Source organism: Dendronephthya gigantea, unplaced genomic scaffold (genome assembly GCF_004324835.1).
Source record: "Dendronephthya gigantea isolate DGI-Jeju-01 unplaced genomic scaffold, DenGig_1.0 000042F, whole genome shotgun sequence".
NCBI lineage: Eukaryota > Metazoa > Cnidaria > Anthozoa > Malacalcyonacea > Nephtheidae > Dendronephthya > Dendronephthya gigantea.
This window is the reverse complement of record NW_021163052.1, coordinates 1,868,292-1,881,238: the sequence shown is the minus strand read 5'-3', so window position 1 is coordinate 1,881,238 and position 12,947 is coordinate 1,868,292. Positions and strand designations below refer to the sequence as shown.

General features: G+C 38.2%; 2 protein-coding genes across 2 annotated transcripts; both read left to right on the top strand.

The window, feature by feature from the left end:
* The first annotated feature begins 2,200 nt into the window (after positions 1–2,200).
* LOC114526927 (influenza virus NS1A-binding protein-like) lies at positions 2,201–6,075 on the top strand. Its single transcript, XM_028548471.1, has 2 exons — positions 2,201–2,403; positions 4,162–6,075. Exon 2 carries the CDS (start codon positions 4,175–4,177, stop codon positions 5,828–5,830), a length of 1,656 nt encoding a protein of 551 aa, XP_028404272.1. The 5' UTR covers positions 2,201–2,403; positions 4,162–4,174; the 3' UTR covers positions 5,831–6,075.
* Positions 6,076–8,510: 2,435 nt separating this feature from the next.
* Positions 8,511–9,563, top strand: LOC114526856 (kelch-like protein 40a). The gene has a single exon (XM_028548382.1). It carries the CDS (start codon positions 8,511–8,513, stop codon positions 9,561–9,563), a length of 1,053 nt encoding a protein of 350 aa, XP_028404183.1.
* The last annotated feature ends 3,384 nt before the right edge of the window (positions 9,564–12,947 follow it).

Sequence of the window (12,947 nt, the reverse complement as noted above, 5' to 3'; positions counted from 1 at the left end):
TCGCCGTGTGAAATGTCCAAGCTGCAATGAAATCAGCCAAGAGATGGATGTGATTAAGGGCAATTTGGCTTTTATGAAGCTCATGTTGAATCACTTTGGCAAAGTCCTGGAAAAAAATGAGATGAAATTGAATAGAAACGTTGAGATGCTTCAAAAACAACTCAACAAGCAGGAGGAAAACAATCGTCGGTTAGAAGCGGACAATGTAGAAATGAAGAAAAGAGAAATGGCACAACAATTGGAAAGATTGACCCAGCAGCGAGAAGATCTAAAGAAAAGTTCCGCAGAAGCTGTTGAACCGGACAGAAAGCCGAGGATTATCGTTGCCGGGGGATATAACGGTGGGAGTTTAAATTCTGTGGAAATGTTCAGCTACTCAAATGGAAAGTGGTTACCACTACAACCAATGAAACAGCCCCGTCGTTTGGCACCGTCTGTCGTTTACAACAATCAAATGCTTGTCAGTGGATTTTAGCAATCGTAAGGCAGTAAAGTCGATGGAAAAATTATCGTTGAAATATGTCCATGTAAACGAGTCCATATTTTGGGAAGATGATCCTGCAGAGTTACACAGGCCCTTGTATGGACACTCCAGTGTTATGTATAATGGGCGGTTGATAGTCATTGGAGGTTATGATGGAACTGCATTTACACCTGCTAACATTACTGAGATAACTCTTGTTCCTCCTTACACCAGTAAAGTGTTGGCTACCCTGCCAGAGAGTAGATGGCAACATGGGGCTATCTTGTTTGGTAACACAATCGCAATTCTTGGCGGAAGAAAAGTTTGGGAAGGTTCGTCGAATCTAGAAAGCGTTTTGTCTTATGATATTGTCAAGAATGAATGTCGTCATTTAGCACCATTGCCTTATCCTATGCATGGAATGGCCACTGTCAAGTGGGGTGATGACGAAGTGATTTTAATCGGAGGCAGCGACTATAGCGGTAAGTTATTGAACAAAGTACTAATATATAACATGAAGACTGAGAAGAGCCATATGTTACCAGACATGAAGTATAAGAGGAGAGGATGTGCTGCCGCAGTCGTTGGTGACACTGTGGTTGTCGGGGGGACAAGATGAAAGAGGAAACTCTTTAAAGTCTGTCGAAAGTTTCAGGTTCGATTCATGCACCTGGGAAGAACTTCCGGAAATGCAAGAAGCAAGATACGGAGCTACAACAGTTGTGTGTTAATCATGTCCTGTATAAATTTAACATTTTATATCATTTAAATGTATAGTACCGTATATTGACATTTGATTTCCAAGAACAATGAAACAGTTTATAACATTGATCCAGTTTATACTCCTGCATGCTGGTGAAGTAAATGGATCGATTAATAATTTACAGACAAAGTATACTAGTGGTGTTTGTAATTGATTAAAACTAGCGCATTTTCGTTACATGTATGTAAAGGATAGAACGAAAGGCATGAGCGTTCAGGTTATCAAGATTTGATATTCTGCATGGAGCCGCTTTTACGAAGGTCGGATAGTAATATCCACCAAACAGTGTTTTTTTACTATCGCTCTAAAATTGCTCCTGTTTTGCTAAAATTTGAATTAAACCTTCCTACTCTTGAAGTAATTGTGTCTCTCTATTCATTATTGGGTCAATATCTACAGTTCTTTTTCAGACACCTTTTTTATAATGATAAAAAAAATACTATCCGGTGCTAAACAGCTTTCGTAGGTCTTCGTACAACGGCCCCTGATGTGCTATGTGCTCTTTGCACTTGGGCCTGTTTATACAGATGGATTATCGGTCGCAAGGGTTAATCTAGTCCATACATACATAATAAACAAAAGTACGGTTGTTTTGCGTTGGTTCAAATTTATTACCATTCACAAAAAGTTTCCCGCAATCCTGCCTGCACCGTTAGTTTGTTTCTATATTTTTACTGGCGTTGTACGAAAGCGACAGTGGTTATTTTAATCGCTCCAATATTCATACCCGTTTTTTTAGACAACAGGGATCATCCGATTCATTTCTCTGACGGATTGGCTGCAGAAACGAAGTATAATACCACATTCTTTTCATGGTGCCTAATATGGACCGGGCCTGGAGGCTGCAGGAATGCCAAGTAGTGTCGAAAAATTTCTGCTCGAAAGTCATGTAATATTTACTGAAATCTTATCAGACCCTGAATTTGAAATGAGCCAATATAGACATACAAAGGAAGTCTTAGTTTGCACCATGTCGTAATTTCCGTGTAATAAGATATCCTCGATTGGGGTGTATGTAACTCAAACTGAGACTAAACACACAAAGCAACATGTTGTAATATTTCGTCTACAATTTCGGACGGTCAAATTCTGCAGCTTCTACTGGGTAAATCACAAACTGAAGCGATATGTGAATACGAAACAAAATGTAGATTCAGACGAGGAAGTTGAAAACAAGGTAATGAAATGAACCGAATTTAAAGTAATATTTTTAAAATCTCAAACGTATGCTCCCCGTCGACCACAACACTGTATGGAATGTACAACTTTACAGCGGCAGACAACATTTCATTCTTTATGATTGAGCCTTGTTTTCAGCGCCAAATGTGAACTTTTTAATAACAAAATGGGGCAAGATTAGCTTATATGCGCCAAAATTCAAATGGCTAACATTGTTGATGCTGAAACAAACGCCGTGAGACCTTCAATCCATACTGGACCACAACTATTTTATCAGCTCTTTTACCGTATATATATTCTGTGAAAGGGACACTCAAAATTTATAAAGACTGAATTTGTCTGAGAACGCAATGCGAAATTTTAGGGCTTAATTTCTTGGAGTTTTATAATGGTATGGCTTATATATTTTAAAGTCGTGTTTATTGATGCAAAGCCGATATATTAGAGACCTTTAGCTTGACCAAACGCCAAGCCGCTAACAAAGTTTCTGTTTTAACTCCACTATCTTAATAGTGTGCGGCAATTTCGCTAAATTAAAAAACGTTCTACAAAAAATTTGTGATGTTTAGCACTAATGTAAGAAAGCAATAGGCTATTTCTGATGTATTTAGAAAAGCAGCAAATTCAGCTTTGCCGTATATGTTTCACGTTCGCCGTATAAAATTTTATACGTGAACGGCTGAGGGTGTATGCAGTATGTGGTTTGGCATATAGTGGTTTGCCATAAACGTCAAGCTAAAGGTCTCTATTGAAAAACATTGCTCGTGTAAGAATCAATTAGAACAAATTTGTTCTTCAAATTACATCTATCATCTCTTCTTGTACAGAATATGAAATACAATCATAACAACTAGGCATTCAAATATATAATTGTCATGAATGTTGCGTTCCGATGTAAAATAGGGTTATTGTTTCGGAGATACTAAATTTTCGACATCAATGCATGACCTCGGATATATAAACCCTTCGAGACGTGTGCTTCGACCTCGTTACATATCATATACCATGATATCCCGTGGCAAGCGGGAAAGGACTGGGATTAGTTGTCGAATAAAAATCCATTTCTTAGTTAAAACAACTTGATATTCTTTGAAATGTATATATGTTATCTACCGGCTGCGGGGTTCGGATAGAAAAATATTTTCTCGAGGTAACAAGACGGTAAATAACGTATTTATTTTTTTACAAGAAGCGGCGTTCGGTCGTATTATAATTGTGTAGTCAGACTCAGCAGTGGCGACAAAAACATAAAACCTCTTTGCTTTAATTTACTAAAATTCACTTCAATTTATCGTGCATAAAATATAGACCAGACCGTGGTCAGATATCGTAAAATTCCGCCCGCTGCTGCAGCCAATCAGATTGCAGGAAAGGCTAGGATTCCGCCCGCTGCTGATTGGTAAAAAAACACTTTATTTCGGTTTAAATTTATGTCAAACTTACAGTACTTTTAACCACAGTTATCTGTGTTTTAACTAAACGTAATCACAAAATTTTGCCTAGTTTTATAAAGAAAATCAAAAGATATAATCGACTGAGTACTGCAAAATGGTTTCAATTTTGACCCTTTTGGGTGATGTAACAGAAATAAAAAAAACTAGTGAAACATCGAAATACAAATAAACCGCAAAACATGCGCCAGATCTTTTTGCCATTACACGAAAACAAAGCTGTTCACACACGGTATATATTCTTTTGCGACTTTCTTTGTAAAGGCGGGTAGAGAAATCATTGCAACTTTTATGAATTCTTTCAGATGTGATAAAAATATGGCTTCATACGAAAGTGGGTATGACGATGAGCGATTCCAACATCCAGTTGGTCAGAGCTTTCACTGTGGTATTTGCTACAATGTCATCAAAGATCCAGTCATGTGTCGACATAATGAACACATGTTCTGTAGAAGTTGCATCACCAGACATCTCATGAACTCTCAGACATGTCCCACATGTATTGAGCCACTTACTGTTGACACCTTGACTCGAGCATCGAGGACCGTAACGAACTTACTTTCAGAGTTAAAAATTCGATGTGAGTTCTTTAATCGTGGATGTGAAGGATTTGTCGAATTAGGAGATCTTGAAAGGCATGTTGCGGACTGTGGTTTTGCCCCAGCAGTCTGCTCGAATGAAGGCTGTGGTCTGGAAATGAATAAACAAGATTTACTGCATCATGAAACAGCCGAGTGTAAAGAGGTACACCGTGTAAAATGTCACAACTGTAATAAAATCAGCCAAGAGATGGAGATAGTTAAGCTGAATTTGGCCGCAATGAACGTGAAGTTGATTGATGTTGATGAAACCGTTAAACGAAATGAGAGAAAGTTAGCGAGAAACGAGAAAAGTGTGCTCACAAATGTTGAGATGATGGTTCAAGAGCAACTTACAAGTCAGAGAGAAACCAATCGTCAGTTCGAAGTCGACAATTTGAAAATAAAGGATGGCTTAAATAAAGTGACGGAAGAATTGAAAAGATTGACACAGCAACAGGAAGATATGAAGAAAAGCGTTGCAATTGCTGAAGTTGATGAGGTAGACAGAGATCCAATTATTGTTGTTGCTGGAGGATGGAATGGTGGATGTCTAAATTCTGTGGAAATGTTCAGTCTCTCGAATGCGTTGTGGACACGACTACAACCGCTCGAGGAACCGCTTCAATTAGCCTCGTCAGTCGTTTACAACAATCAAATCATTGTCAGTGGAGGTTATACCCAACGTAATTTCATCAAATCGATTAAAAAGTTATCGATGAAAGCTGTCCGCATAGACCAGTCCATAGTTTGGGAAAATCATGCTGTAGAGTTACCTGGGCCATTGTGCGGACACAGCAGTATCATTTTTGATGGGCGATTCATAGTAATTGGTGGCTATTACACCTCATTTTCCAGTAATATTTCTGATATTTCTCTTGTGCCACAGCACAGCAGTAAAGTTTTGGCAACAATGTCAGAGGGAATATGGTTACACGGTGTTGTCTTGTTCGGTAGCAAAATTGTGATCCTTGGTGGAAGAAATGGTTGGAAATATTGGTCGAATCTGAAAAGCATTTTGCTGTATGATTTTGTCAAGAATGAATGTCAGGAATTAGCACCATTACCTTATCCTGTGAGTGACATGGCCACAGTCAAGTGGGGTCAAGATAATGTGATTGTAATCGGGGGAATTGACAACGATGGTAAATCTTTGGACAAAGTATTAATGTACAATGTTAAAACCCAAAAGATTCACATGTTACCAGACATGAAGTACAAGCGACAAGGATGTATGGCCGCAGTTGTCAGAGACACTGTGATAGTCATGGGGGGCCAATGTGAAACAGGCGAAACCCTCAAGTCTGTAGAAAGTTTCAGGTTTGACTCCTTCGCCTGGGAAGAACTTCCAGAAATGCAAGAAGCAAGATACCAGGCAACAGCAGTTGTATGTTAACTATATGTTATGCGTCCCAAAATATTCAGGGAGCAGTTTAATTGGCAGCTTCTTCAAAACACCGAAGCCTTCTCCTGGACCATACTAGTTCTCCTGAATTTTGGGTTGTTACGTATATAATATAGTATATATGAACGATTTCGCCATTACGACCAGTATTTGTACTTGTAGTCGCGCCATTTTAATGTGCAAACTATGAAAATCGTATATTTTGAGTAGCGTTGAGTGCAACGAATGATTTAATGAATACATTTGTAAAATTAGATGTTGAATTTAAGAAATAGAAAAGCATTTGAAATTGTCATCTTGTAATCGCTATAGAGATGCACGGCTGTTTCTTGGGAAAGAGCATGTAATATCGTTTGCATGGCCATTTTTGTTTTCAGACCTATAATATAGTACAGATCGATTTAAAGAACTTTTGACGTTCTGACAAAATATGTAAGCCTGCACGGTAATGTATTGATACTGTGATTGATGCAGTAAAACCACTTTAAACCTATAACATGTTCCTGTTTTTAAAATACTTTTTTCTACGGTGAGCGTTGATAGAAGAAGGTTTACGGTGAATTGGCTACGTAATTTTATTGACGTACAGCCGACATAAAAATTCTGTGGAGGGGCGGACGAACGGTTTAAACCAAAATTGAGTCGAGAATCATTTTTTTGAATTTCATGCACATATTCCACCTCTGAATTTGTTGGGCTTACTTTGATCGATTGGCTTTTTAAAAAGGTTTATTTGAACAAAAAATCGACTGTTTTGTTCCACGGTATCACGTTACTTTGGGGCTGCTTGGGCAACTGAATTGTGAATTTTGGAGTTAACTACGATTAACTGCCCAAAATGTAGTTTACAGTTTTAACAGCTGACAACAGGATGTTTTAAACAGAATTATGAAATACAACCTTATATTTTAAAATCTGATACGGATAGTAACCGCATTATAGTTCTTCGCATATAATTTTTGCAATATTTGATTAAATATTCATCAATAGAAACACCAGGTGGGCCAGCTTAGTTTATGCAACTCAAAGCGAAACTAAACACAAACGATAAGTCATTGAGATATTCTAGACTCTCGTCCCTATTTTCGAACTGCACGGAAATTGAATTTTGCGGCTTCTGGTCACATTAATATTTCAAATTACAGCGACTTGCACATTCGGTTTACTCTGGATCTATCTGAAAGAATTAAAACCAAGGTAAAGAATCAAGTTTGATTTCATATTGTATATCTCAGGAAGTACAAGTATTGCTATGAAGTCCTTTCATAATGTTGTGTGTACAGTAATATTCACTTAAATGCTTGGTTCAGTTGGTTGTAATGAAAGAATAGCGTAAGAGAAAGAGAAAGAGTGTTAAACCTGAGCGCTCTAATTTATTTGTATTCTAAAAAAGTCGCCTATGATTCATTATAGGTTCTGCAACAATAATCATACGACTGCAGAGTCCCCATGCATTACCAAGTGCTAAATCAAATCAAGTGCTAAACTATGTTTTCATATACACAAGTCAGTTATAATAAGCATCAAAATATCCCATCTTCTGAGGTCCTAAACAAACACCGCGATGTTTTCAAACAATGCCATTTAACGTGAGTGTTTGCACTAAAAGCAGCGCTGTCCGCCACAAGCAAACTAAACTGTTGTTGACACGGTTGACGTAGAGCAGCTGTTTTGGCATCAATGTCTTTTCTCTTAAAATATCGTGTGTTTTCGCCTCGATCATGATTTCGTATGGCGCTTTCTCGTGGAAGCGAAAAAAGAACTCTCAACAACATATATCGTGGGAGCAGGGGCCGCGGATGATTGTGAAGTGGAGAAGAGAGCATGTACTCATATAATTTATTGACGTTCAGCATTATTTGTTTCTTTTAAAATTGATTGTTTTTCGGCCTGTTGAATTTATTAATACCTCCCTCTCCCAATTAACGATCTCCCACGGCCCCAGATTGTAGATAACCATAAAGATGAAGAATTTACTTACCTAAAAATTTGTCGTCTTATGAAGAAGAATATAAAAATAAGGTTAGGTTATTCAAATCTTTGTGAATTCTTCCAGATGTAAACAGAAAATGGCTTCGTACGAAACTGGATATGATGATGAGCGATTCCAACATCCAGTTGGTCAGAGCTTTCACTGTGGTATTTGTTACAATGTCATCAAAGATCCAGTCATGTGTCGACATAATGAGCACATGTTCTGTAGAGGTTGCATCACCAGACATCTCATGAACTCTCAGACATGTCCCACATGTATTGAGCCACTCACTGTTGACACCTTGACTCGAGCATCGCGTACCGTAACCAATTTGCTGTCGGAATTAAAGATTCGATGTGAATTCTTTAATTATGGTTGTGAAAGGTTTGTCCAGTTAGGAGAGCTTCAAAGGCATGTTGCGGAGTGTGGTTTTGCCCAGCAGTCTGCTCGAATGAAGGCTGTGGTCAGGAAGTCGATAAGCAAGATTTATTGCATCATGAAACGGCCGTGTGTGAATTTCGCCGTGTGAAATGTCATAGCTGCAATGAACTTAGCCGAAAGATAGACAGTATTAACGAGAATGTGGCCACGATATGCCTGAAATTGGATAAAGTTAGTGAGACCATAAAACAAAATGAGCAACGAAGCATTGAGAACTTCAAAGCGCTAGAAGAAAATGTTGCCGCGAACATTGAAATGACTCAAAAGCAAGTCAACGAGCAGAAAAAAAGCAATCGTCGCTTTGAAGCGGGCAATAAAGAAATGAAGAAAGGTTTAAAGGAAGTGGCCGAACAGTTGGAAAGGTTAACTGGGGAGCAGGAAGATATTAGGGAAGCCTTTGCAAGAGCTGTTCAACCAGACGAAGAGCCGAGGATTGTCATTGCTGGGGGATGGAATGATAAAAGTTTGAACTCTGTAGAAATGTTCAGTCTCTCAAATGCAGAATGGTTACCACTACAACCAATGAAACAACGCCGTTATCTAGCATCTTCGGTCTCTCACAACAATGAAACCATCGTCAGTGGAGGTTTCTCCGATCAAGCCAACAAGTCATTGGAAAAATTATCGCTGAAAGCAGTCTATGCTGACTCCTTCATATTTTGGAAATATGATCCTGTAGAGTTACCCAAGCCATTGTTTGGACATTGTAGTGTCATTTTCGATGGACGGTTAATAGTCATTGGCGGTTACAATCACACTGCTTTTATTGATAATATTACTGAGGTTTCTCTTGTTTCTCCTAATACCGGTAAAGTTTTGGCTACTATGCCAGAAAGTAGATGGTTACATGGTGCTGTCTTGTTTGGTAACACGATCGTAATTCTTGGAGGAAGGAAAGACATGCGGCAGTGGTCGAATATGAAAAGTGTTTTGTCGTATGATATTGTCAACAATGAATGCCATAATTTAGCACCATTACCTTATGCTGTGGACAACATGGCCACAGTGAAGTGGGGTAGCGACAATGTGATTATAATCGGAGGCAGTGACAGTGACGGTAAACCGTTGGACAAAGTATTAATATACAATGTGAAAACTCAGAAGAGCCAAATGTTACCAGACATGAAGTATAAGAGGCAGAGATGTGCGGCCGCAGTTGTTAGTGACACAGTGATTGTCATGGGGGGACAAGATGAAGGTGGAAACTCTTTAAAGTCCGTCGAGAGTTTCAGATTTGACTCTTTCGCTTGGGAAGAACTTCCGGAAATGCAAGAAGCAAGATGCGGAGCCACAGCAATTGTGTGTTAACTATGTGTTGTGTATATTACCATTTTATTAATATTTTTCCACAGAGCCTCAATTTAATGCACTTTATTTTCCTTACACCAAACTAAGGTTTGGGGGGAATTAAAGACCAGCGTTCTTTGAACTGTCCAGGGGAACACTCGACCAGTTATAATACCAGGGACCGCGGAGCGTTTTTCGTATTGCTGGGGCTCGGCACCGCATACCTGCTAGGAGAGTCCGGGAAAATTTTCAAATATAAGCCCCCTTTACACTACACTCAATTTTATGGCACGGCACGGCTAAAATTGGTACCCGTGCCCAGTTTTATTAGTGTTCAGGCTACCAAAACAAAGGCCGAGCACGGATGAAATGGGCACGGGTACCCATCTTAGCCGTGCAGTGCCAATAAATCGAGTGTAGTGTAAACGGGGCTATACATACCCAGTGAGCACAACAACGTCGATTCAACGTTGAATCAACGTCACCCAGCGACGTCGAAACGACGTCGAAAAAGGTTCGAAAATGCAAATCGAATCGACGTCGATTATTCGACGTCGAAACGACGTCGGGAAATCGACGTCGAATTGACGTCTGCAATTTATGAAATTTCAACGTCGAAACGACATCGAAAATTATTTGAAAACGCAAATCGAATCGACGTTAGATTATTGCCTTTAAAACAACGTCCGTGCATAAGATTTTCATAAATTTTGATTTTTTTTTTATTTTCATAAATTTTTTTTCTAGATTTTGAAATGCATATAAAAAACATACTTGCACTGACTCTATAGTTCAAACAAATTTTATTCAATTTACATCACCTTTCTTAAATCTACAATATACTTGATTTGAAATTAAGAAATCAGATTCAAAAAATTGTCTGGCATTCCTTCATCTCAGATTATGTTTTCTTAAAATCTCGCCTCAAAATAGTGCGAGAAGAGTCTCTGAGTATTGTAAAATAAAAAGAAAGTTTTTGGACACTATAGACCACTATGGAATTGGATATTGTGTTCAATTAAGTATGTTATCTTTCCCTTCATTCTGAACAATCTTTTCATCATCATTACACACGCAGCAACAGAAGGGGCATTTACTTGTGATGACAATTTGCGACTTGCGATTTGCGACTTGCTTGGCCAACCTTAAAAGTTGAGATGATATTGTTTACTACATATGTGGTCCCTATATGTGTGCGCTTACCCCATATATTTGTTATAAGTCTGTGCTAGGCCGTTCGCTAGTTATTTACTAAGCTTAATGATGTAGCACGTCGACACTTCAGTTGAGAAAGGCAACCGGCAAAGGGAGCAGCATAATAAAAATAAGTTTATTCATCTAGCAAAGGGCTTATAATAGTACGCAAGTTTCAAAAAATCAAAGCAAATAGCTAAATCGAATCACGTTCCACACATAAATAACACACGACTAACATACGGAACCATAAATTGGGTCTAAATCATCAAAACTAAGTAGCGGATTGAATTGGATTATAAATGCAATTAGTTCTGGCGTCAAATATGGCGATCTTACTGTATATACAAAGTCATATTAGAATGAATAACCCTTGATCACACAACGTTGAAACATAAATTAACAAAATCTAATGAGCAAGTATCGTTATTTGTTTAGCTGAACCATTTTTAAAAGAGAATCAAAGAGTTTGGGCAATGTTTTAAACGTTTAAATTTCAAAATATAATCACGATGTCACGATCGCGTATTGATATCTCGCGATTCATGGCCTTTGTCATGGCAATACACACTGTAAAACTGACTCTCACTAACCTTTACTGCTTTCTTGGATTTATGTGAAGATATCCAACCATTAAACTGAGAAAATCCTGTGAAAATATCCCGAAATATACAGCTACAATGTTTCATATTCCGTTCGCGACAACATGTTTCAATTTTCAAATGGACGCGCTCAATTCGACCTTCCCGAAATGCACTGCGCGCACTCTACCAACGATGCATGACCGATGTTGCTCCGGGGAGGCCCGAGGTATTTAATAAAGGTTTTAAATAGTCTGTTACATAGAAATTAACTTCTTAAAATCGCAACATTCGTCCTAACTATCTATCAGGAATGATATTATTACCATCGCGATCTTTGCAAGCTGGAACTACAAAGTTTTTATATAACGTCGAAACAACGTTGAATAAACGTCGCGAAAACGACGTCGAGAATAGGTTGATATATCGACGCTTTAACGACCTGACAAAAACACATCATTACACTGCATATATGATGTTCACAACACTTTCCCAATATTGTTGTGAATTCATATACAATTTAAATGCGGCAAACGCAGCAACATCTAGTTTTATCTGACGTGGAAACAACGTTGAAACAACGTCAGTTTGCGACGTCGATATGACGTCGTGAAATCGACGTCGAAACGAAGTCGATATTGGGTTGATCGACGTCGCGACCAAAATTCAACCATAAATCAACGTCGAAACGACGTCGTGTGCCCACTATATAGGCCTCTGAAATCGCCGCAAATGCCTCTCAAAGGATTATTGGAAAATAATACATACTATGTAAAGTTTCCAGCATGTTTGCCGTTCATTACAAACAATATAACCTTGCTTTGCCTTTATGATGTCAAATATTTTGACGTGGATAACCACGCTGTTTTAATGGTCAAATGCTTGTCCTATGTAAAGTAAAGTTTCCAGCATGTTTGGGGCTCATATGCAAATATTAAACAATATAACCATGCTTTGGTTATGATGTCAAATATTTTGATATGGATAACCACGCTGTTTTAATGGTCAAATGCTTGTCCTATGTAAAGTTTCCAGCATGTTTGGCATTAATATACAAACATTAAACGATATAATCATGCTTTAGTTATGATGTCAAATATTTTGACATGGATAACCATGCTTTTAATGGTCAAATGCTTGTCCTATGTAAAGTTTCCAGCATGTTTGGCTCATAAACGATATAATCATGCTTTAGTTATGATGTCAAATATTTTGACATGGATAACCATGCTGTTTTAATGGTCAAATGCTTGTCCTATGTAAAGTTTGCAGCATGTTTGGCGCTCATATACAACATAAACAATATAACCATGCTTTGGTTATGATGTCAAATATTTTGACATGGATAACCACGCTGTTTTAATGGTCAAATGCTTGTCCTATGTAAGTTTCCAGCATGTTTGGCGCTCATATACAAACATTAAACAATGTAACCATTGCTTTGGTTATGATGTCAAATATTTTGACATGGATAACCACGCTTTTTAATGGTCAAATGCTTGTCCTATGTAAAGTTTCCAGCATGTTTGGCGCTCATATACAAACATTAAACAATGTAACCATGCTTTGTTATGATGTCAAATATTTTGAATGGATAACCACGCTGTTTTATGGTCTAATGCTTGTCCTA